The sequence below is a fragment of the Mobula birostris genome, chromosome 10 (genome assembly GCF_030028105.1).
Source record: "Mobula birostris isolate sMobBir1 chromosome 10, sMobBir1.hap1, whole genome shotgun sequence".
NCBI classification, from domain to species: domain Eukaryota; kingdom Metazoa; phylum Chordata; class Chondrichthyes; order Myliobatiformes; family Myliobatidae; genus Mobula; species Mobula birostris.
This window is the reverse complement of record NC_092379.1, coordinates 636972-663561: the sequence shown is the minus strand read 5'-3', so window position 1 is coordinate 663561 and position 26590 is coordinate 636972. Positions and strand designations below refer to the sequence as shown.

General features: G+C 44.6%; 1 protein-coding gene across 2 annotated transcripts in view; it reads left to right on the top strand.

Moving 5' to 3' along the window:
- axl (AXL receptor tyrosine kinase) overlaps window positions 1-26590 on the top strand; it is a 189314-nt gene that overhangs the window by 50138 nt on the left and 112586 nt on the right. For both annotated transcript variants that reach the window (XM_072269785.1, XM_072269784.1), the window contains exon 5: window positions 19803-19883. In XM_072269785.1, coding sequence (XP_072125886.1) covers window positions 19803-19883 — 81 coding nt within the window. The remainder of the gene's footprint in view (window positions 1-19802; window positions 19884-26590) is intronic.

Sequence of the window (26590 nt, the reverse complement as noted above, 5' to 3'; positions counted from 1 at the left end):
CCTTATTATTGTGATGGCAAGCAGGGATGGTGTGGATGGGGAAGAGGTCTTTTCGGAAACCTGGGCTCCAATCCTTCAACAGATCAATTGTTGAGTGTGTGAATTCTCAAATCAAAACAAAATGTTAATATAGCAGCGAAGAGCACTTCACAAAATGTTTTATTATTTAAATGGTTGGGGTTCGGACTAATGAGATGTTGTGAGATCCCACACAAACAAGGTTGATCAAACTACAACTAACAGTTCCCTTCATACATTTGGTTGCTGGGCAATGAGTGGGTAGGAATCAGAGGCCCCTCGAGTGGAACAGAGAACAGGAACAGGGACCACAGTGAGTGGGCAGGGATCAGGGGCCCAGTGAGTGGAACAGAGAGCAAGGCAAGGTCTAAGTACAGTACTACTCTGATAACTCACTATCTGATTAGTTAGAACTTATAATGGTTCAAGCATCTTAACCACCAGGTGAAGATCCTATGGTTCATCCCACTCACAAGAACCACATTTTCTAACCTTGCTTCTTCTTGATGACGACCCAATTTCTTCCTCTCCTCCCAGTTACTGCGACCCCCTATTCCTGTACCCTCTTTCCACTTAGTCTGGCCCCAGTCCCTGCACTCTTTTCCACTTATTGGGCCCCTGGTTCCTGCCCATTCACTGTCCCTGTTCCTGCACTCAGTTCCGTTCTATAATCCCCTGGTTCCTGACCACTCACTGTGGTCCCTGTTCCTGCACTCTGTTTTCTCTCATTGGGCCCCTAGTTCCAGCCCATTCACTGTGGTCCCTGTTCCTGCCCTCCCACTATGGTCCCAGTTCCTGCTCTCTGTTCCACTCAACCGGCCTCTGGTTCCTGCCCTCCCACTGTGGTCCCAGTTACTACTCTCTGTTCCAATCAACGATCCCCTGGTTCCTGACCATTCACCGTTGCCCTAATTCCTGAGCTTTTTAAAAAATTGACCTGGGCCCTATTTCTCATGCTCCCTTTAAACTTAGAAGATTCACTCAGAAATTTATTATCCTGTGCAACAACTTCAAAGTAAAATAGTGAATTAAAGAGTAGAGGCATGGAGTCATAGTAAAGTACAGCACAAACTGTCCCTTCAGCCCATCTAGTCCTTGCCAAACCATTTAAACTATCTACTCCCATTGACCGGCTCACCTTTCACCCTTAACCCATGACCTCCACCAGTCCCACCCAACTTCAGTGGAAAAGTCTGCTTTCATTTACCCTATCTATACCCCTCATAATTTTGTATACCTCTATTAAATCTTCCCTCAATCTTCTGTGTTCCAAGGAATAATATCCTTTCCTATTCAATCTTTCCTTATAACTCAGGACCTCCTGTCCTTTTGGTTTAATACATCCAAGGGTGGAGATTAAGTCATTGGGTGTATTTAAAGTGGAGGTTGAAGGATTCTTGATTAGAGTTAGAGAAGGGTAGGGGAGAAGGTAGGAGACTGGTGTTGGGAGGGACAATACATCAACCATGACGGAATGATGGAGCAGACTCGATGGGCTGAATGGCCCATTCTGCTCTTACATCTTTCCACAGTCTGAAAAATTTCCAGGCCAACACCTCCAAATTCCTGAGCCTGCCAGATGTTGAGAGTCTAATCGTGTTGTAAACTCTTTCCTCCTGCAGTGTGTCTGACCCTTAACTCCTTCTTGCCTGACTCCAACTCCTGAACCCCTCCCACCATGCACTGCCTGCATGTCATCCAGCTGTCCACCTGACTTGCCATCCTCCGTGGTCCTGCCGACTACGTCTGAGTCATACTATCCTTGAAAGTTTGCACTTGTCTTGGTGTATCCTCATATCCCCAGCCCACTCACGCCTGTCAAAGCTCTGACACATCTGGTATCTTCAGCCCTACTCACCTCTATCAAAGTTCTGAGCCACCTCAAAGGTGTGATTGTTTTAAACAGGCACAGTACAATGCCACTCCAATGATCTGCCCACCTTCAGCCAGTCTGGAGATGGCATACTTGCAGAGGCTGAAGTAAAATGCACAACATCCAACTGCTTGTCTGTGCACTCTGTTCTATCAAATGGTGGGATATACTTCAACTCTAACATTCCACAGTCTGATTTTTTGTAAATCCCAATAGCTACGCATCTGCTCACCAGCTTCTGTTCCCCCTGACACAGTTAAGACACAGCAGGATTCCACTTCCACAATCCTTTCAACTCTTGGGAAACTTCTCACCCCTCTCCTTTCCAATGCACTGGGCCCTATTCCAACTCTCCTTTCAACTCACCCCACTCACTGGAAAATTTATTACACTGCTGCAGAACATCTACAACAAAGAATAATTAAAAGTGTAGACACAGGAGATGGCAGAAGCTGGAATCTGGAGTGAAAACAATCTGCTGGAGGAACTCAGCATTTGAGCAGTGTCTGTGGGTGGAAATGGACAAAGTTTTCAGTCTAGTCCCTTCATCAAAGTTCAAAGTAGATTTATTATAAAAGTACATATACGTCTCCATATACTACCCTGAGATTTTTTTTCTTGCAGGCATTCACAATAGAACAAAAAAATACAATAGAATTAATGAAAAACTACACACAAAGATTGACAAATGACCAATGTGCAAATAGAACAAATAATAGTAATTAAATAAGTAAGTAAATAATGTGAATGTGCATTACGGAACCTTGAAAGTGAGTCTATAGGGTGTGGAATCGGTTCAGTTAGAGGTGACTGAAGTTATCCACACTGGTTCAGGAACCTGAAGGTTAGAGTCACAGAGTCATAGAACACAACTGCACAGGAAAAGGCCCCTTGGCTCAAATAGTCCATTCCGAACTATTAATCTGCCTCATCCCATTGACTTGGACCTGGATCTGGACCATACCACTCCCATCCATATTTCTTGAAAATGTTGAAATGGAATTCGCATCCACCACTTGTGCTGGCAGCTCATTCCACACTCACCACCCCCTGGGTGAAGAAGTTCCCCCTCAGGATCCCCTTAAACATTTCACCTTACACCCTTAACCCATGACCTCTAGTTGTAGTCTCATCCACCTCAGTGGAAAAAGCCTGTTTGCATTTACCATACGTATACCCTTCATAATTTTGTATACCTTTATAAAATCTCCCCTCAATCTTCTACATCCTAGGGAACAAACTCCTAACCCATTCAACATTTCCCTCTAACTCAGGTCCTCAAGTCCTGGCAACACCCTTGTAAATTTTACTTGCACTGTTTCAATCTTATTTACATCTCTCCAGTAGGTAGGAGAGCAAAACTATACACAATACTCCAAATTAGGCCTCACCAATGTTTTATACAACTTCAACATAATATCCCAACCACGAGAAAATCTGCAGATGCTGGAAATCGAAAGCAACGCACACAAAATGCTGGAGGAATTCAGGCCACACAGCATCTATAGAAAAGAGGAAACAGTCGATAGTTCAGGCTGAGATCCTTCATCAGGGCTCATGAAAGGCCTTGGCCCGAAATGTCGATTGTTCACTCTTTTCCATAGATGCTGCCAGGCCTGTTGAGGTCCTCCAGCATTTTGTGTGTGTTGCATTACATCGCAGCTCCTGCAGTCAGTACATTGATTCATGAAGACCGATGTCCCAAAAGCTTTCTTTACCACCCCATCTACCTGTGACGGCATTTTCAAGGAATTATGGATCTGTATTCCCTCTGTTCTATAGCACTCCTCAGTGCCCTGCTGTTGTGTAGGTCCTATTCTGGTTGATCCTCCCAAAGTGCAACACCCCACACTTGCTGGCATTAAATTCTGTCTGTTATTTTTCCAAGTAGTCCGATCCCACTGCAAGCTTTGATAGTTTTCCTCTCTGTCCACTACCCCCAATCTTGGTGTCATCCGCAAATTTGCTGATCTAGTTCACCACATTATCATCCAGATCATTGGTGTAGATGACAAACAGCAACAGACCCAGCACTGACCCCTGCAGCACACCACTAGTCACAGGCCTCCACTCAGAGAGGCTACTATCTACTACCACACTGTGGCTTCTCCCATGAAGCCAAAGGCTAATCCAATTTACTATAATTTGGTCTATAATATAATCCCATTAACGTGGTCATACCTTTCTTATTCCTCAATTCTACCTATAAAGCCTCACTAGATGAGCTTTCCAGTCCTGAGCAAAGCCGTGACATTTTCCCTGACTAGTATTGTTACCCCTCCCCCCTTAATCCCTCCTGCTCTATTCTGTCTAAAACAATGGAGCCACAGAACACTGAACTGCCAGTCCTGTCCTCCTGCAACCAAATCTTACTAATGGCCACAATGTCATGATTCCACATGATCCATGCCCTAGGCTCATCAGCCTTTCCTACAGTACTCCTGCATTGAAATACATGCAGCTCAAAACATTAGTCTCACCATGCTCAACCTTTTGATTCCTGACTTTGTATGTAGGCTTAACAACACCTTTCCCCACAACCTCCTCCCTATTTATTCTGCTCTGCAACTAGCTTAACCCCCCGATACAAGACCAGCAAACCTTCCTGCTAAGATATTAGTGCCCCTCCTGTTCAGGTGCAAACTATCCCTTCTGTACAGGTCTCACCTTCCCTGGAAGAGACCCCAATGATCCAAAAATCTGAAGCCCTCCCTCCTGCACCATCTCCTTAGCCACATGTTAGGCTGAATAATCTTCCTATTTCTGGCCTCTTTACAACCCTGGAGTCCTTTAACTTCACACCTAACTCTCTGAAGTATGTTGTCATCCCTCCTACCCAAGTCATTGGTATTGATGTGGACCACGGTTTATGGCTGCTTACCCTTCCACATAAGAATGCTATTGTCTTGATCCGAGATGTCACTGACAATGACACATAGGGAGACAACAAACCATCCAGGAATCTTGTTCTCATCTACAGAACTTCTTTCTATTCCTCTAACCAATTGATCCTCTATCAGGTTGGTCAAGGAAGTCTTGAGGAGGACTTCACAGAATGCATCCATCGTGGCTTTCTTGTTATGTTAGTGAACGAACAAGGGAAAATACTATCTTAGATCTAGTCCTGTGCAATGAGACAGGTAAGATTAACAATCTTGTAGTCAGGGATCCTCTTGGAAAGAGTGCTCATAGTAGTATTGAATTTCGCATAGAGATGGAGGATGAAATAGTTAGATCTAAAACTAGTGTATTATGCTTGAACAAGGGAGACTACAATGGGATGAGGGAGGAGTTGGCTAATGTGGATTGGGAGCACAGGCTACTTGGTAGGACAGTGGAATACTTTCAAAGAGATTTTTCACAATGCTCAACAAAAGTATATTGCAGTCAAAAGTAAGGACAGTAAGCCTTGGATAACTAAGGACATAAAAGATAGTATCAAATTAAAAACTCGTGTACAAAGTTGCAAAGAGTAGTGGGAGATTGGAGGAGTGGGAAAACTTTAAAAAGCAACAAAGAACAACTAAACAAGAAATAAGGAAGGGGAAGATAGAGTATGAAAGTAAATTAGCACAAAATATAAAAGCAGGTAGCAAAAGTTTTTATAAATATATAAAGCGGAAGAGGGTGGCTAAAGTCAACGTAGATCCCTTGGAAGACGAGAAGGGGAAATTGATATTGGGTGATAAGGAAATGGCTGAGGCATTGAACGACTATTTTGTGTCAGTCTTCACGGTGGAGGTCACGTCTAATATGCCAAAGAAGGATGTTATGGACAAAATGGGAGGTGAGGACCTCGATAAAATCACTGTCACTAAAGAGATAGTGATGAGAAAACTAGAGGGCCTGAAGGTAGATAAGTTCCCTGGTCCTGATGGGATGCATCCCAGGGTGCTGAAGGAATTGGCGGAGGTTATAGTAGACGCGTTGGTAATCATTATTCAAAACTCTCTAGACTCTGGGCAGGTCCTGGCGGGCTGGAAAACAACAAGTGTCACGCCACTTTTTAAAAAAGGATGTAGGCAAAAGACAGGTAACTATAGGCCAGTTAGCTTAACATCTGTAGTTGGGAAAATGCTTGAAGCTGTCATCAAGGAAGAAATAGTGCAACATTTAGAAAGGAGTGGTTCCATTAGACAGATGCAGCATGGATTCAGAAAGGGCAGGTCCTGTTTGACGAAATTAATAGAGTTCTTTGAGGACATAATGAGTGCAGTGGATAGGGGGGAACAGATGGATATTGTATACTTGGATTTCCAGAAGGCATTCGATAAAGTACCACACAGGAGACTTATAAATAAGATACCGATGCATGGAGTTGGTAAGAAGTGTATTTGGCATGGATAGTGGATTGGTTAACCAATAGAAGGCAGAGAGTTGGTATAAATGGGTGTTTCTCCAGTTGGCAGTCAGTGGTGAGTGGGGTGCTGCAGGGGTCGGTGCTGGGCCCACAGCTGTTTACCATTTACATTGATGATTTGGAAGAGGGGACTGAGTGTAGTGTAGCAAAATTTGCTGATGACACCAAACTGAGTGGAAAAGCAAATTTTACAGAGGATGTGGAGAGTCTGCAGAGGGATATAGATAGGTTAAGTGAGTGGGCCAAGGTCTGGCAGATGGAATACAACGTTGGTAAATGTGAGATCATTCACTTTGGAAGGAATAATGGAAGAGCAGATTATTATTTAAATGGTGAAAGACTGCAGCATGCTGTTGTGCAGAGGGACTTAGGAGTGCTTGTTTATGAATCTCAAAAAGTTGAAAAGTTGGCTTGCAGGTAGAACAGGATATTAAGAAGGCAAATGGAATGTTGGTCTTCATTGCTAGAGGGATTGAATTCAAGAGCAGGGAGGTCATGCTGCAACTATACAGGGTACTAGGGGACATTGCCTCAAGATTCAGGGGAAAAGATTTAGGATGGAGATGAGGAGAAACTGTTTTTCCCAGAGAGTGGTGAATCTGTGGAATTCTCTGCCCAGGGAAGCAGTTGAGATTTCTTCACTAAATATATTTAAGATACTGTTAGATAGATTTTTACATAGTAGGGGAATTAAGGGTTATGGGGAAAAGGCAGGTAGATGGAGCTGAATTTACGGACAGATCAGCCATGATCTTATTGAATGGTGGGGCAGGCTCGATGGGCCGGATGGCCTACTCCTGCTCTTATTTCTTATGTTCTTATGTTATGTGCGACAGCGCGCCTCTTCTCCCCCCCCCCCTTCCTTTCTGAGTCACAGAGCCAGACTCAGTGCCAGAGGCTCTGGTTATCCCCCAACAGTATCCAAAATGGTAACTCAGTGAATGGTTACGGGGTACTCTGCACAGGCTGCCTATCGTCTTTCTCCCTCCTGACCGTCCTGCAGTATGAGTGTAGCCAGCTCCCTGTGTGTCCTATCTATCACCCCCTCAGCCACTCAAATGATCCAGAGTTCATCCAGTTCCAGCTCCAACTCCTTAACATGGTCTGTGAGAAGCTGCAGCTGGACGCACTTCTTGCAGGTGTGGTTGTCAGGTTTGTTGAAGCTAATCTCACCAGTAGTCTTGTAGCAACTTCTTTCCTACTATTGTAAGATTTTTGAATGGTTCCCTAGTACAATAAAATGGACTCTTCCCCTGACAACCGACCATGTTATGACCTTGCACCTTATTGCCTGCCTTCAATGAAATTTCTCTGTAACCGTAGCACTTTATTTATTTATTGTTTTTCCTTGCATGACTTCAATATATTGATGTAATGAAAAGATAAACCATAAGACATAGGAGCAGAATTAGGCCATTCGGCCCATTGAGTCCCTTCTGTCATTCCATCATTTTCCCTCTCAGCTCCATTCTTCTGCCTTCTTCCTTACTAATCAAGGCCTATCTACTTCTGCTTTAAAAATATCCAGTGATGTGGCCCCTACTGCCATCTGTGGCAATAAATTCCAAAGATTCACCTCCCTTTGGTGAAGGAAGTCCTCCTCACTCTGTTATAAAGGGATGTCTTTGTATTCTGAGTCTATGCCCTTTGGTCCTAGACTCCCCTACTATTAGAAATATCCTCAGCAGGTCCACCCTCTCTTGGGCTTTCAATGTCTGGTAGGTTTCAATGAGATCCCCCCTCATTCTTCTAAACTCTAGTGAGTACAGGCCCAGATTTATAAAACACTTCTCATATATTAACACTTTCAGTTCCAGGATCATTCCTGTCAACCTCCTCTGGAGCCTCTCCAATGCCAGCACAGTCTTTCTTAGATATGGGGCCCTGTACTTCTCACAATGCACCAAGTGTGGTCTGATGTATGCCTCAGAAAGCCTCACATTACATCCTTGTTTTTACATGCTAATCTGCTTGAAATAAATATTTAAATTGCATTTTGCCTTCTTCACTGTACCTTGATACATGTGACAATAATAAACCAATTTTCCAATCCCTTATAACCACTGAACTAAGACTTCCTGTCTCCTGTATTCAGATCCACATGCCATATAATCCTTTATCTGAGGTCTCCGAGAGTCTCCATTTTCCTCTACAGATGCTGCCTGACCCAGTGAGTTCCTCCAGCTGTTTGTGTTTTGAACTAAATGTGTGTTGGTGTATGTAATCAGCTGGATTAATGAGACCCAACAATTTGCATGTCTCGGAGATGTGGTAATGAGTACAAGCACAACGAAGTAACCTAAGCCTAATTTATCATCATAAAATAGAAATAAACCACAAAATACTACATAGTAAGTCATAAAGATGTCAGGGCTCAAAAATCTTAGTCACTACCTGAGTGTTGCTGTTGTTGGGGGAACTCTGAATTCTGATTCGCTCGTGAAACCACCCCTAGGTCATTGGTACCGATCACAATCTCAGGCCCTTGGTTGAAGTTCGATGAAACCAGGAAAGACACCTCAATAAATGCAAGTTTCACAAGTGCAGAGCAACCATGGGACAGACAATCTCTTTGATCTTTTGTCTCAACACAGCTTGTCTTTTTTTCAAATACGTCCTGTCTCCATTAACAGAGTGTTCAGCATAGGCTCATATATCAATTAGACATTGTAATGGTCACTCCTCAGCTATTAATCCATTGTTTGGGCACAGCATTCCTTTGGACTTACAAAAGAACATTAATGTCTACACACATAAATAATAAGCCCGAATGTAGACACTAAGAAAGAATCATCAACCTAGCTCGAAAAGTGACCGACAGACAATCTAAAGCCATTAGCTGACCCCACATGACTGTCACCCTGCAGACATCCACCAATGTTTTATGAAATTTAATCCAACAGTGTATGTAAAGGAGTAACCTCCGATATTCCAGAAAATTGCTGTTCCAGCACCACCAAAGTTTGAAGGCTGCCTGGTTACTGGAATCTTGCTGGCACTGCTTGCTGGAAAAGGGTAAACAACAGACTTCAATCGTTTTACAGCAGAGTTGTTGCCGTGCAAGATGGATAGTTAATCCGAATCATAATAATGTATAATATCACTTGCGTATATCGTGAAATTTGTTGTTTTGCAGCAGGGGTACAGTGCAATACGTAACAATACTATTAAATTGCAATAAGAAATATATGTTAAAATGTAAATTAAATAAGTAGTGGAACAAGAAAGTGAAAACAGTGAGTTTGTGTTCATTCCCCGTTCAGAAATCTGATGGCGGAAGGGAAGGAGCTGTTCCTAAAATGATGTGTGTGTCTTCAGGCTCTTCTCCAATGGTAGTAATAAGAAGAGAGCATGTCCTGGATAATTGGTGTCCTTCATGATGAATGCCACCTTTTTGATTTAACTTGAAACTTCACCATTTTAGGCAGCGCTCTCTTCACTCCCCCCCCCCCCCCACCAGCCTGTCCTAAGGCACGTTGCTCACTTCCTGTGGCAGACTGATCCTCCCCATGGCCTGCCAGACCCGTTCAACACTGCTTATTCAGACAGCCAGTTTAGAGAGCTGTGCTCATCTGGAGGTTGTCGGCGGCAGGGAAAAGCAGCCAGTGTTTACCGAGGACGTGCTGCACATTCCAAGCCTGGGGAGGAGGCCCGGCCTGCCTCTGCTCTCAGTGCCAGTCCCAATCACTGCCCCAGCAGTGCAATGCGCTGAAGTCTAAATGCTGCCATTCACTTCCAGCAGGACCGTCAGTATGGTCTGAGGCAGTTGTAATCTTACGTAGTTTTTTTTCAGAAGTAAATTATGAGCAGACCACTCTGCTCCTGAGGATGATTCTTCAGATTTATCTAACAGATCGACCTTGCTGCTTTCAGGGTCCACATTTCTGCACAGATGAGCCCGGAACTTGGAACATGTAGAGAGAGATAGCATAGAAATGGCCATTCAGTCCATCAAATCAGTCCTGACCACCAGCAGCAATGCTGGTTCATTCTCCTCATATTCCCATCAAATCCATTTCAATTCGACTTCCCAGTCCTATTGGGACATGTCTGTCCATGGCCTTCCCTACTGCCATGAAGAGGCCAAACTCAGGCTGGAGGATCAACACCTCATATTCCATCTGGGCAGCCTCCAACCTGACGTGAACATTGATCTATCTAACTTCAGCTAAATACTACCCCCATCTCCCTTTTTCCATTCTCCATTCTGGTTATCCTGTCCCTCCTTTCTTCTCATCACCTGCCTATCACCTTCCTCTGGTGACCCTCCTCCTTCCCTTTCTCCTATGGTCTATTCTCCTTTCCTATCAGATTCCATCTTCACCAGTCCTTTACATTTTCTACCTATCACCTCCCAGCTTCTCACTTCATTTCCTCCCTCCCCCACCAACCCACGAACCTCCCTCCTCACCTGGTCTCACCTGTCACCTGCCAACTTGTACTCCCTCCCCTCCCTCCATCTTCTTCCTCAGACTCCCCTTCTTTTCCAGTCCCGATGAAAGGTCTTAAACTGAATTGTTGACTGTTCATTCCCCTCCATAGATGCTGTCTGACTTGCTGAGCTCCTCCAGCATTTGCATTTTGCAGCAGTTAATTAACCCACCAACCTGCATGTCTTTGGGAGGTGGGAGGGAAGTGAAGCACCCACAAGGTCACAGGCAGAACATGCAAACTCCACACTGACAACATCGGAGGTCGGGACTGAACCTGGATCTCAGGGGATGTGAGGCAGTGGCTCTATTAGTTGCATCCCTCTGCATGAGGGTACTTAGTGAGTCCCACCTTGTGCTCAGACCAAGGGGATAGGCACTTGAACCCCAGAATCTCTCACCCACTGAATGACAGAGGTGGTTTTGCTTGTGACTAGAAGGTATGGAACCTTGCCTGGGTCACTGTCTCTCTCCAGTGTGTGGCGAAGCTTCACTTGAACTTCAGAGGCTTTGCTGAGAGATCAGCTGCCTGGTTCCTTTCTCCAAAAGCTATAAGTTTACATGATAGAAACATAGAAATATAGAAACCCTACAGCACAATACAGGCCCTTCGGCCCACAGAGTTGTGCTGAACATGTCCCTACCTTAGAAATTACTAGGCTTACCTATAGCCCTCTGTTTTAATAAGCTCCCTGTACCTATCTAAAAGTTTCTTAAAAGACCCTATCGTATCTGCCTCCACCAGCGTTGCCGGCAGCCCATTCCACACACTCACCACTCTCTGCGTAAAAAACTTACCCCTGGCATCTCCTCTGTGCCTACTCCCCAGCACCTTAAACCTGTGTCCTCTTGTGGCAACCATTTCAGCCCTGGGAAAAAGCCTCTGACTATCCACACGATCAGTGCCTCTCATCATCTTATACACCTCTATCAGATCACCTCTCATCCTCCGCCGCTCCAGGAGAAAAGGCCGAGTTCACTCAACCTGTTTTCATAAGGCATGCTCCCCAATCCAGGCAACATCCTTGTAAATCTCCTCTGCACCCTTTCTATGGCTTCCACATCCTTCCTGTAGTGAGGCAACCAGAACTGAGCACAGCACTCCAAGTAGGGTCTGACCAGGGTCCTATATAGCTGCAACATTACCTCTCAGCTCCTAAATTCAATTCCATGATTGATGAAGGCCAATACACCGTACACCTTTTTAACCACAGAGTCAACCTGTGCAGCTGCTTTGAGCGTCCTATGGACTTGGACCCCAAGATCCCTCTGATCCTCCACACTGTCAGAGGTTACAATGGGAAACGTTACTCTGAAACTCTGAGGTCAACGGCCTGAGGTTATACAGATGTGGCCCTGTTGCGTAATTTGGCAAATGAGCCCAGTAACCAGAAAAAGATTAGGAAGGCAGATTCAGGCAGGCTGAAGTTGACAACTGCAATCAGGCGTACACTGAGCATTTCTAATCTGTGCTGATCTCACTTGTTTAAGGCCAAAACCAGCCAGGGAAAAAGAATTATACCATGTAAGTGGTGAGTTTTATTTTTAAAAGTGTGATCTTCAGAATCAGAATCGTATTTTTATCATTGACTAATATGACATGAAATTTGTTATTTTCCGTAAAATTGCTATAAATTAAAGACATAAAATTACAATAAATTGCAAAATAAAGGAATAATAAGGTAGTGTTCATGGGTTCATGGATAGTTTAAAAATCTCATGCAGAGGTGAAGAAGCTGTTTCGGAATCACCGAGTGTGGGTCTTCACAGATCTGTACCCCTTCTCTGATGGTAGTGACACTCTCTTCTCTCGTTCCTGATGTTACTAACTAGAAGCAGGACAGTTTCTAAATGTGTCTCCTCTCTGTTGATTACATTCTACTCTGAGTCATAGAGATATTAGCACAGAAATAGGCCCCTTGACCCAAGTGCTGCATGCTGGAGGAACTCAGCAGGTCAGGCAGAATCTATCGAAGTGAATAATCATTCAACGTTCTGGGCCGAGACTGGAAAGGAAGGGGAAAGATGCCAGAATAAAAAGTGGAGGGAGGGGAAGTGTAGAAAGTGATAGGTGAAACCAGGTGGATGGGAAAGGTAAAGGGCTACAGAAGAAGGAATCTGATTGGAGAGGAGAAGGGACCAAGATGCCCATCTAAGCTAGTCCCATTTGTCTGTATTTGACACATATCTCCCTAAATCTTTCCTATCCATGTACCTGTCATTGTGTCTTTTAAATGTTGTTATTGTACTTGCCTCATCCACTTGCTCTGGCAGCTTGTTCCATACACTCACCACTATCTGTGTGAAGAATTTTTCCCTCAGGTCTCATTTAAATCTTTCCCTTCTCACCTTAAACCTATACCCTTTAGTTTTTAATTCCCTTTCCTTGGAAGAAATGACTGTGCCTTCAGCCTATTTATGCCCCTCGTGATCTTATACAACTCCATTAGGTCAGACCTCAGTCTGCTACACTCTTAAAGAAAAAAAGTCCAAACCTGCCTAAACCCTCGCTATAATTCAGACCCTCAAGTTCTGGCAACATTCTTGTAAATCTTCTTTACACTCTTTCTAGCTTAATAACATCTTTGGGAAATTAAAATAAAATAAAAATAAAAACTGCAGCTGTTGGAAAGGCAAAAATGTTGGATACCCAGCAGGTCAGGCAGCCTCTGTGAAGAAAGGAGCAGTTAGCTGATTCCTTTTCCACAGATATTGCCTGACTCGCTGAGCCTTTTGCATTTCTTGTTTAAGGAGAAAGAAGCAGCACTTTCCCCTTTTGCCATCTGCAGGCTTGATCTGTGCCCCAGTCGAGATAGACCATAAGACCATAAGACATAGGAGCAGAATTAGGCCATTTGGCCCATCAATTCTGCTCTGCCAGCTGTGAGCTTATCATGTAACCCCCCCCTTTCCCTTCTCCCTAACTGATGGAGGACACAGCACCAAAAGATATTCACTGCCTAATATCTACACAGACAGTGGGATAACAATAGGACACGCTTATGATTAGTTATAGAAATTGCATCCACACAAAATGCTGGAGGAACTCATCGAGTCAGGCAGCGTGTATGGAAGGGGATAAACAGTTTCCATTTCAGGCCAAGACCCTTCATCAGGAATTGGTACTCACCTGGAATTGCGGAGTTCCTCCAGCATTTTGTGTATGTTGCTAAAGATTTCCAGCGTTCCTATGTTTGGAAGATGCAGCACTTGCACTGACCCTGATGGGACATGGTACAAAACAAGAAAGAATCTGTTCACAACAGAGGAAAGCAGAGTCAGACTGATTAGGATTTCCTAAGGTCAGTTATACTTATATACTTTATTGTCACCAAACAATTGGTACTAGAACGTATAATCATCACAGCAATATTTGATTCTGCACTTCCCACACCCTGGATTATGAATATTAAATATTAAAAATAGTAAAAATTAGTAAATATTAAAAATTTAAATTATAGATCATAAATAGAAAATAGAAAAATGGGAAGTAAGGTAGTGCAAAAAAACTGAGAGGCAGGTCTGGATACTTGGAGGGTACGGCCCAGATCTGGGTCAGGATCACTGTTCACTGTTTTGCAAATCTTCCTCCCCTGTGGTGCCTCCTTCAACTTCCCTATCGTCAGCAGAAACTCGTTGTTCCTTCTGCTTTGTTGGTTCTCCTCCTCGCTCCAAAGCTCTTTCTGACACTTGTACCCACCTCATGCTGTAGGGAACTTTCTGATGACCCTCTTTGAACCTTCCAGCTTCAGCTGACACGACAAGTTAGCTTGTTGGGAGTGATTCCAGAGCAAAGACTTTCTCCTTTCAAAGACGTTAAACTGTCAAGTATGTTCCATAACTGTCATGGTTAGCATAGAGGTGGAGGGCAGAAGGGCCTGTTTCTGTACTGTCTAACTGTGATTCCATTCAAATTCATCAGCAAATGAAGCAGTGATAACTTGCCTGCAGCGAGACCTCCATGGCAGCCAGCCATTCGTTCAGAACGTCAACTAACGTTGACACTGCGACACTGGCTGTGGATGACCATCTCCATCAATTAAGGATCAAAGCACTCACTGTCTCTTGCCATTCAATGGCATTACCATCACTAATTCATATCAATCAGGAGCAAATGATAAAGATAAAGATTAGTTTTATTTGTCACATGTACATCAAAACGTACAGTGAAATGTGTCATTTGCATCAACGAGCAGCCAGGCCAAGGATGCACTGGGTGCAGCCCGTAAGTATCACCATACCTCCGGCACCAACAAAGCGTACACACAACTTAGTAACCCTGATTTGTATGCCTTTGGAATGCGCGAGGCAACTGGAGCACCCGGAGGAAACCTATGCAGTTATGCAGAGAATGTACAATCTCATCACAGACGGTGGTGAGATTTGAACCCAGATTGCTGGCACTGTAACAGCGTTATACGAACCACAACACTGCTGTGCCATCGTCAGAGTGGGCCATTTGCTCTGACGAGGTACAAAACACTAAAGAGTCTGTTTGCAACAGGGCTAAACAACTGTGATGAGCAGATTTCTGCAGTTCAGTCAGTGAACCTCCCCGTTGCCATGTTGAAGAGGGTTAGGGTTGAAGAGGCGCAATATGTGTACAGGAGAGAGAGAGAGGATTTCAAAGATCTACTGAAATGAAGAGAATAGGCAGAGCCTCATTGAGCACTGGCCTAAATCTCTGCTGTAGGTCTCTGACCATTGGCCTATCTGTGTTCTCCTCTCTGTTCGAGCCAGTTGAATCAGAATCAGAATCCGGTTTATTGTCACTGACATGTTGTGAAATTTGTTGTTTTGTGGAAAGACATGAAAACTAACTCAAAAAGTTACATTCTAAAATAAGATAAAGAAATAGTACAAAAGAAGAATAGTGAGATAGTGTCCATGGGTTCATGGAAGGGAAGAAGCTATTCCTAAATCATTAACTGTACATCTTTAGGCTCTTGTACCTCCTTTCTGATGGTAGTCATGAGAAGAGAGTACGTTCCGTATGGTGTATTCCTTCATTCAGAGGACCGCTCTTCTGCATTCAGAGTAACAGTTACAGAGTCACAGAGACATAGAGCATGGGAATAGCCCTTCTGCCTACCCAGTTCATGCCGACCTTTCAGAACCCATTTTTACATTAATCTTACCCTAACTTATTTTGTTCTATCTACATTTTCATCAGCTCCACCCCTATCAAGTTCTATCACGTGTCTGACCCTTGGAGCAGATTGCTGTTGCGTGCTGGGGCAGCAGGCTGAGGGTAGCAGACACCAACAGAATCAACAAACTCATTCGTAAGGCCAGTGATGTTGTGGGGATGGAACTGGACTCTCTGACAGTGGTGCCTGAAAAGAGGATGCTGTCTAAGTTGCATGCCATCTTGGTCAATGTCTCCCATCCACTACATAATGTACTGGGTGGGCACAGGAGTACATTCAGCCAGAGACTCATTCCACCGAGATGCAACACATAGCGTCATAGGAAGTCATTCCTGCCTGTGGCCATCAAACTTTACAACTCCTCCCCTGGAGGGTCAGACACCCTGAGCCAATAGGCTGGTCCTGGACTTATTTCATAATTTACTGGCATAATTTACATATTACTATTTAACTATTTATGGTTCTATGGCTATTTATTATTTATGGTGCAACTGTAACGAAAACCAATTTCCCCCGGGATCAATAAAGTATGACTATGACTATAATTAAGTTACCGCCCCTCATGTTTTTGAGACATTGGAAGAAACGGTAGCAGGACTTTGTGGGAGTTTTGGCACAGACCGGGTGGATTGAGGGGCCTGTTTCTGTGTTGTAGTTTTCTATCTGACTCTTTGTAGTACTCAAGTGAACCCATATGGTCATAGGGAGAACATGCAAACTCTATGTAAACAACTCTGGAGGTTAGGAGTGAAACTAAGTCACTGAGGCTGTCAGACAGTGGCCCTAGTGACTGTGTAACTATGCTGTTAATTGATGGGTATGTTCAGGATTTTTATATACTCAGGGAATTAAGCATCACAGGATTAGAGAAAAAAAATGTCACTGAGGTTTGATCTGTATACCAGAATAGGAACAAGGGCCAGAATGCCCCTCTATTTCTTATCATCTCCCCTTCTTCCTAAAATCTAGTGACCCGTGTGTTCATCACATACCTGTGCCCTGTGTTGGGTCTTGGGGGTCTTTGGTACTCATCCTGATGAGTAAAGGATGTTAATTAGACAGGCTAACTAAGTGCTCACTGCGATATTTGGAAGATCCCTGTGTTATATCCTGTATCTTTTGTATGGTAACTTTGAGCATGAAGGATCCCACACTCTCTGCTCATGGAATATTTGTCCCACTCCCGTCAGGGAGGAGGTACAGAGCATCCAGGCCAAGACCATCAAAAGCAGTGACTTTCCCCAAGCAGTAAGGCTGATCAACACCTCCACCCACTAACCCTTCCTTCCACACCCCCAACCACCACTACTTTATCATTTCCTGTCGGTCACCTTCTGCACAGACACTCCTGCACCTTGCGTCACTTTATGGACATAAAATCAATCTATGTATATGAGCTATCTTCTCTATTTATATATTGTTTTATTACTGAGTTCTTTATTTTATTGTATATTTTGTGCTGCATCGTATCTGGAGTAATAATTATTTTGTTCTCCTTTGCATTTGTGTACGAGAAATGACATTAAACAATCTTGCATCTTGAATTGTGCAAAATATATAATCTTTCAATGTAATTTCTTTAAAAAAGAGGTCTAATCCTTTCCTTGGAAAAATACTTGAATGATTTGTATCATGGTATCTGGTAAAAGTATCAAAGAGAGGGGCGACACAGTGACATAGTGTTTAGTGTATGGGTTGGATTCCGCCGCTGTCTGTAAGGGGTATGTACCTTTTCCCTGTTACTATGTGGGTTTCATCCGGGTGCTCCGGTTTCCTCGCACTTCTAACGAGGTATGGGTTAATAGGTTAACTGGTGTAGTTGTTCATCATGGCCTCGTTGGGCTGGAAGGGCCTGTTGCTGTGCTATACTTTGAAATAAATAAAAATAAAAATGGAAAGTCAGTGTGTAGATGGGTGAGTCAGCTGCCTCCGATGTGGTGTCTGTGGTTAATCCTCTCTCACCTCACATACAGTTAACACTTTCCAATTAAAAACTCCCTCTGCCTGATTTATTGTTATGTTGAAATGCAAAAACATAGTAGAGAGGAAAGGGATTAAAACTAACTTTGTAGTTTGGGGAAGGGCGAACAAGCAAGCAAGATGGAGAGATGAAATGACTGAGGATAGTCACACTGGGAAAGAGGAGATCGTTCAGTGTCATATATACAAGCAGTTAAAATACAGGGACATGTTGATGTAGTTTTACGGGTACCATGGTTAAGCTTATGAACAAATGATAGGAGGACTGGCCTTATCATCTTGACTTCGAATCCTATCACAACAACTGTGGGGTAAACAAACTGCTGGGGCAACACAGTGGGTCAAGCTGCATCTGAAGGTGAGTGGTGTTGGGAAGAAATTTGTTAACATTTTGGGTCAATACCTTATGTCACAACTGAGAGAAGAGAGGAAAGATAAGATTTTTTTGGTAAGATTTTAAGATCAGATTAGTTTTATTCAGAGAGAGTGCAGAGGAGATTTACCAGGATGCTGGCTAGACTGCAGAGCTTGTCTTGTAAGGATAGGTTGAACAAGTTAGGGCTTTTCTTTTTGGATATGGAGGAGGATGAGAGGTGACTTGAGAGAAGTGTACAAGATGATAAGAGGCAAAGATCATGTGGACAGCCAGAGATATCTTCCCAGGGCAGGAAAAGCTAATACAAGGGAGCATCATTTTAAGGCAATTGGAGGGAAAAATAGGGGAGATGTCAGAGGTATGCTTTTTACACACAGAGTGATGAGTTCATGGAATGCCCTGCCAGGGGCGGTAGTAGAATCAAATACATTAGGGACATTTAAGAGACTCTTAGGTACATTGTTGATACAAAAGTTAAGGGCTATGTAGGAGGGAAGGGTTAGATTGATCTTAGAGTAGGTTAAAAAGTTGCCACAACATTGTGGGTCAGAGGTCCAGTACTGTGCTCTAATGTTTTATGTTCTATTATAAGATAAGATAATCTCCTCATTGATCTCCACTTAGATGCTCTGGTCTCCCAAGGGCGTGTGAGCCAGTATATTAATCAGTCATTGGAAATTGTATCCAGTGGTAGAATCTGGGGCAGTTGATGGCAATGTCATAGATTCATAGTCATAAAAATGAACAGCTCCGGAACAGCCCATTCAGCCCATCTAGTCTGTACCAAACCATTTAAACTGCCTGCTCCCAAAGAACTGCACCGGACCATAGCCCTCCATGTGCACGGGGAAGAGTAAAATGGATTTGACGTTAGGATAGGATTTGTGTAAATATGCATGGTTTGTGGTCAGTGTGGACTTTGTGAGCTAAAGGGCCTTTTACTCTATCAATAACTCTACCACAGGAGGTTTACAGAGGGCTATAGGACAAACACAGGCCAAAGGGCTTAGCTCAAGTAGACAACATAGTCAGCAGAGACAAGTTGGGCTGAAGGGCCTGCTTTTGAGCTGTATAACTTCTACTACTACTACTATGTCGACGCAGGCCTAGGGGGCCGGCGTCGGGCACGATGACGGACTCTCCACTTCTCCCTCTCCCACATCAGTGTGTTCAGTTCATCTACATTAGCCACGCCCCTGTCTCCTAGGAGCGTGTTGACCATAGTCGTGGGAGGGCGCCCAGGGTTCATCCTCTGTATAACTTAATTAACGCAAATTATGGAGCATAAGAATATAAACTTTGAAGAGGCCATTTTCTGGGTAACTACAACTTCCACAATAAATATTGACAAAGTCGTTTTGGCGTTGGGGAAAGCAAATGAAATTGGAAGGTAAATGGGGCAACCTCAGAGTTAGTGGACAAACCTTGGAGTTGGTGGACATGCAAGAGGCTTGACTTTAACATCTGCGTTGTTTCTTTGCCATATCTATTTGTGCCTGGACTTGATTCATGCCTGGTTTCAACCTGTGTCACGACTTAATCCGTGCCTGGCCTCGTTCTGTGCCTGGGCTCATTCTATGTCAGCAAGACTAACTGCAGATCCTTGTCTCTGCAGGACTGCGGAAGTCAACAACCTTCCGGTGCGAGGCTCACAACGCCAAAGGAGTTGCCACCTCCAGGACTGCCACAATCAGAAGTAAGTGTATCCCTGTGGTGTCAGCGGGTTTTCAGGGTGGGCGTTGTGGACAGATATTGTTGCAGTTCCATGTGCCCTGGGTGTAGTGAAGGTCAACCCTCATCATTCCAGGGACATGATCTCTGGGATACCAGCAGGGTGACTGTGGGGGAGCAGAACCTGTCAGCAATTGATGTGTAGCATATGAAATTTCACCAGCCTCAGGTCTGAAAGGAGTATCCGTCGATTACCTTGGGCTGAAGAGGTTGTTGCAGGCCGTGATGCAAAGCTGAGACAGAGTGAGCAATGGGGAGCATGGTACTCGGGAGGTGGGGGTCTGAGGGGAAGTTTACCATAGGAGATGATGTCCATGGGGTCTACCTTAGGATTGAGGGTCCAACAGGGTAAAGCTCAGGAATGAGGTCCAATTTAGGAATGATAGTCTGAGAGGGTCTATGTAAAGAATAAGGCTCCAAGGAGGTTTATGCCAGGAATTAGGATCTGTGGGGAAGTCTACCATGGCGTAGGCTCCGCCACAGAAGGAGAGTTTGAGTGGAAGTCGACCACATGGGGTGGAGTCGAGTGGGCATACTACAGAAAATAGTGCTTGAAGGTGGTCTACCTCATAACAAAAGGTCTGAAAGGAAATTACCACAGGGGATGGGGTCTACCTCAGGGATAGGGCACGAGGGAAAGTCTACCACAGGGTTGGGGTACGAGGGGAAGCCTACCACAGGGTTGGGGTACGAGGGGAAGTCTACCACAGGGTTGGGGTACGAGGGAAAGTCTACCACAGGATTGGGGTATGAGGGAACGTCTACCTCAGGGTTGGGGTACGAGGGAAAGTCTACCACAGGGTTGGGGTACGAGGGAACATCTACCTCAGGGTTGGGGTACGAGGGGAAGTCTACCACAGGAGGTGGAATAGGGTGGAAGTCTACAACAGGGGGTGGGTTAGGGGGACAATAGGATGTCTTCAACAGGAGGTGGAGGACGAAGGGGTCTATCACAGGGTGTGGGGTATGAGGGGAAGTCTCACACGGGTGATGGGATAGAGGGGAAGTCTACAACAGGGGTGCATTAGGAGGTAGCCTATCACAGGTGGTGGGGTACGACAGGATATGTACCTCAGGAGGTGGGGTATGAGGGTGTCTATCACAGAGGGTCAGGTATGAGGGAAAGTCTACCACAGGGTAGGTTCAAGGTGAAATCTATGGCAGGTGGTGGGGTTCGAGGGCAAGTCTTCCATAGAGGATGGGGTTGAGTGTGAGTCTACCTCCAGGGTGCGTTCAAGGGTAAGTCAATCATAGGAGGTGGGGGCAAGGATAAGTTGACCATGGGTGGTGGGGATCGAGTGGTAGTCTACCACAGAGAGTGGGATCTAGCATGGGGGTGGGATTGAGGGGAAGTCTACCACAGGGAGTAGGTTTAATAGTAAGTCCACCACAGAGGTTGGGATCAAGGGGAGATCTACGATAAGGAGTGTGATCAAGGGGAAGTCTATCACAGGAGGTGGGTGTCATGAGCAGGTCTACCACAGGGGGGCCGGTTTACCACAGGGTCTGGGATCCAGAGGAAGTCTACCATGATGGGAGATCTACTACAGGTGTTGGGGTTGAGAGATCTACCACAGATGTGGGGGGGTGGGTTGAAGGGAGGTCTACCACAGGGAGTGGGTCGAGGGGTGATTTACCACAGTGGTTTGGGGTTTTAAGACCATAAGACATAGTAGCAAAATTGGGCCATTTGGCCCATCAAGTCTGCTCTACCATTCAATGACAGCTGATCCTATTTTACCCTTCTCAGCACCACTCCCTGGCCTTTTCCCCATAACCTTTGATGCCATGGCCAATCAAGAACCTATCAATCTCCGACTTAATACACCCTACCACCTGGCCTCCACAGCTGCCTGTGGTAACAAATTCACCACCCTCTGGCTAAAGAAATTTTTCCACATCTCTGTTTTAAATGGACACCCCTCTATCCTGAGGCTGTGCCCTCTTGTTCTAGACTCCCTCACCACGGAGAACATCCTTTTCACATCTACTCTGTCTAGGCCTTTCAAGATTCGAAAAGTTTCAATGAGATTCCCCCCATTATCCTTATAATTTCCAGCGAGTACAAGCCCAGAGCCATCAAATGTTCCTCATATGATAACCCTTTTATTCCTGGAATCATCCCTGTGAACCTCCTCTGAATGCTCTTCAATGTCAACACATCTCTTCTTAGATAAGGAGTCCAAAGCAATTCATAATAATCAAGGTGAGGTCTCACCAGTGCCTTATAAAGCCTCCCTCACATCCCTGCTCTTATATTTTAGACCTCTTGAAATGAATGCCAACATTGCATTTGTCTTCCTAACCACCGACTCAACCTGCAAGTCAATCTTTAATCAAGCTGCCTCCTACCAATCAGCCAATGCTTTAATTTTCCTATAATACCATGGGCTCTTAACTTGGTAAGCACCCTCACATGTGACACTGTCAAAGGCCTTCGGAAAGTCCAAATAAAGAACATCTATTGCATCCCCTTTATCTATCCTACTTGTAATCTCAAAGAATTCCAACAGGTTCATCAGGCAAGATTTTCCCTTAAGGAAACCATGCTGACTTTGTCCTATCTTGCCCTGTGTCACCAAGTGCTACATAACCTCATCCTTAACGACTGACTCCAACATCTTCCCAAGCACTGAGGTTAGGCTAACTGGTCTGTGATTTCCTTTCTGCTGCCTCCCTCCTTTCATAAAGAGTGGAGTGACATTTGCAATTTTCCAGTCCTCTAGCATCATTCCAGAGTCCAATGATTCTTGAAAGGTCATTACTAATGCCTCTACAATCTCTACCATTGCCTCTTTCAGAACCCTAGGGTGCTTCATCTGGTCCAGGTAACTTATGAACCTTCAGGTCTTTCAGCTTTTTGAGCACCTTCTCCCTTGTAATAGTAACTGCACTCACTTCTGTTCCCTCACACGCTTTAACATCTGGCACACTGATAGTGTCTTCCACAGTGAAGACTAATGCAAAATACTCATTTAGTTCATCTACCATCTCCTGTTATTATTTCTCCGGCCTCATTTTCTAGCAGTCCTATATCCACTGTCATCTCTGTGTTATTTTTTATATTTTTCAAAAAGCTTTTTCTATCCATTTTATTATTCTTTGCTAGCTTGCTATCATATTTCATATTTTCCCTCTTAATGATTCTTTTAGATGCTCTCTGTAGGTTTTTAAAAGCTTCCCTATCCTCTATCTTCCTGCTAATTTTTGCTTTTTGTATGCCCTCTCTTTTGTTTTTACATTAGCTTTGACTTGCCTTTTAAGTCATGGTTGTACGATTTTGCAGTTTGAGTATTTCTTTGTTTTTGGAATACATCTATCCTGCACCTTCCTCATTTTTTCCAGAAACTCTAGCCATTGCTCCTCTGCTGACATCCCTACCAAAGGCTCCTTCCAGTTTACTTTGGCCAACTCCTCTCCCATACCATTGTAATTTCCTTTACTCCACTGAAATACTGCTATGTTAAACTTTACTTTCTCCCTGTCAGATTTCAAGTTGAACTCAATCATATGGGATCACTGCTTCCTAAGTGTTCCTTTACCTCAAGCTCCCTAATCACCTCCGGTTCGTTACCTAACACCCAATCCAGTATAGCTGATCCCCAGGTAGGCTCAATGACAATCTGCTGGAAAAGCCATCTTGTAGGCATTCAACAAATTCACTGTTTTGAGATCATTACCAACCTGATTTTCCCAATCGACCTGCATGTTGAAATCTCCCATGACCATCTTAAGATTACCCTTTTGACATGCCTTTTCTATTTCCTGTTGTTATCTATAATCCACATCCCAGCTACTGTTTGGAGGCCTGTATATAACTGCCATCAGGTTCCTTTTAGCCTTGGATTTTCTTAACTAAACTCACAAATATTCAACATCTTCCGATCCCACCTTTCTAATGATTTGATGCAATTCTTTACCAGCAGAGCCACGCCACTCGCTCTGCCTACCTTCCTATCCCTCCAATGCAGTGTGTAACCTTGGAAATTCAGCTCCCAACCACAACCATCGTTCAGCCACAATTCATTGATGGCCACATCATACCTGACAATCTGTCAAAGTGCAACACGATCATCCACCTTATTTCTTAGACTCTGTGTATTGAGATGTAACACTTTGAGTACTGTACTTGCTACCCCAATACACTGATACTCACTCTGTTGGCTGCAGTTTTCCCTATCATTTGTTTGCCCTCCCTGACAGTCCGACTGCACACTATCTTTGCTCTTTTCCAACTGTCCTATCCCGAGTCTCTTCACTCTGGTTTCCATCCTCCTGCCAAGTTAGTTGAAACCCTCCCCAACAGAGCTAATAAACCTGCTTGCGAGAATTTCGGTTCCCCTCAGGTTCAGGTGCAGCCTATCCCTTTTGCGGGCTCTATTTCAGGGGGTGGTTGAGTTAGGAATGAGGATGTGAGGGAGAGTGGAGAATGACACGGATGCAACTCCAAGGTCGGTCCGTTGCTCCTTCCCGCTCATGTGGCCTGCCAGCCACTGAGGTGACACAGAGAACTGTGACTGATTCCGGTGCTGAAGGGAGTGCTTTTCGAAACTATTGGGATATCTTCCCTGTCTCTGTTATGCTGTTTCTGGCTGACAGTTTTTAACCTTCCATACATAGCGGGTCTATTTAAAAATCCCTTTCTGTCACCTGGATGCATCCACTTCAATTGTCTGGGTGGGGTGCACGTCTGCCTTTTTCATTTCCTCTTCTGGAAGATGTTTCATCACAGTATTACTGAGTACAGGAGAGACACACTTATTGGACCCACACAGTAAACTGAGGATCAGGCGATTGATACAAGTATAAACACAGAGGTGACTCAGCAACCAGCGTGCTCTCACTCTGGCTTTGTTGCTGTGCAGTCACCAAATTCTCAGAAGCAGCAGTGATTGGGAAAATGGTTAAAAATAGTCTATTGTAGGATGTTTGAGGAAGTGTTCAGTTTCTTTCCACTTCTGACTCTGTCTTTCTCTCTCCCTCACTCCCAGTCTCTGCATCACACTTGGCCCTCCGTCTCTGCACCGCTCTGCTTCATTGTCGTTCTTCTCTCTCTCTCTCTCGCTTTCTCTCTTTCTGCCTGTCTGCCTATCTCTGACGCACTTTTACTATCACACACTCTTTTTCTCTTTCATTCTCTCTCTCATACTCTGCCTTCCTTTCTCTGTTGAACACAACCTTGCTCTCTCTCTGTCCCTCTCTCTCCGTCTCTTTGTCTCTCTGTCTGACTATCTCCCCCTCACACAGATACATGATCACTTCTGGCCTCTCCCTCCTCCCTCCTCTCCTTCAGTCACGGGCAGTGTGGCTGTGATCTAGACTGTAGTTTGGGGGTGTGTGTGTGTGTGTGTGTCTTTGTGTGTCTGTGTCTGTCTATGTCTCTGTGTGTGTGTCTATGTGTGTGTGTGTGTGGTGGACCCTGCCAGCTTTGCTGAGGACACTGAGATGGCACAGGTGGTGGGCATGGACGGTTCCCCTGTCAGATGACACTCCCATTCATAGATTACATTTTCACTGCCTACACAACTGACCAGCTGTTCCCAAGGAGCTGCCATTGACCTGCACAGGAACGTTCAGAGGTCCCGAGTACAGTCTGCTCTTTGTCTTTAGCCTCCTTACTGCACGAACTGTGGAAGAATTGCTCCTCCCCAGAACAGCGACCATTAGCCTGTGTTTCCAATTCACCTCTTTACCAAGAAGTTCACTCATGGGATCTGTCAACCCTGCAAAAGTCATTGATGCTCCCACAGTCGAAACCGGCTCCTGTTTTTTTTCACCCCAATGGAACTGCATTAGACTAAAACACATAGGAGTAGAATTAGGCCATTCAGCCCATCGAGTCAGTTCCACCATTTGACCATGGCTGATTTATTATCTCTCTCATCCTCATTCTGTTGCCTTCTTCTTCCTTCCGATGCCTTCACCAATCAAGAACCTATAAGCATCCACTTTAAATGTACCAAATGAATTGGCTTTGATGGCCATCTGTGGCAATGAATTCCACAGATTCTCCACCCTCTGACCAAAGAAATACCTCATCAAGTCTGTTCTAAAGGATGTCTTTGTATTCTGAGGCTGTGCCCTCTGGTCCTAGAGTCCCCCGCCATAGGAAACACCCTCCGTACATCCACTCTATCTAGGGCTTTTCAATATTCAGTAGGTTTCGATGAGATCCTTTCTCATTCTTCTAAACTCCAGCAAGTACAGGCCCAGAGCTATCAAACACTCTTCATATGTTAACTCTTTCATTCCTGTGATTATTCTCATCAATCTCCTCCGGAGCCTCCTCAAAGCCAGTATGTCTTTTCTTAGATATGGACGTTGAAGCCTCCACCTGGTATTCAACCCTAGTTACGTTCACCTTTGGACTTTCCTGCCCCTCCCCATTACTCTCTCTACTTATGCAATTGTTTGTTAACCTAAATGAATAACTTATTTCCATCTGAACTTTCACTCACTTTGTTTTGTTTTCTTCTTCCTTCATTCATTCCTTCAGCTTCCTGCAGCTACTGCCGTGTCAGCTGGCTTGCCTCCCACCCCCTCCCCCTGGTTTCACCGCTCCAACATTCCTCCTTCCTGCCACCTGCCAGACAGCAGCATCTGGGGGAGGTAAGGGAGCTCTTCGTTGTTTTTCTAGTCATGCAGACACTCTGGGGTTCAAAGCAGTTGGCG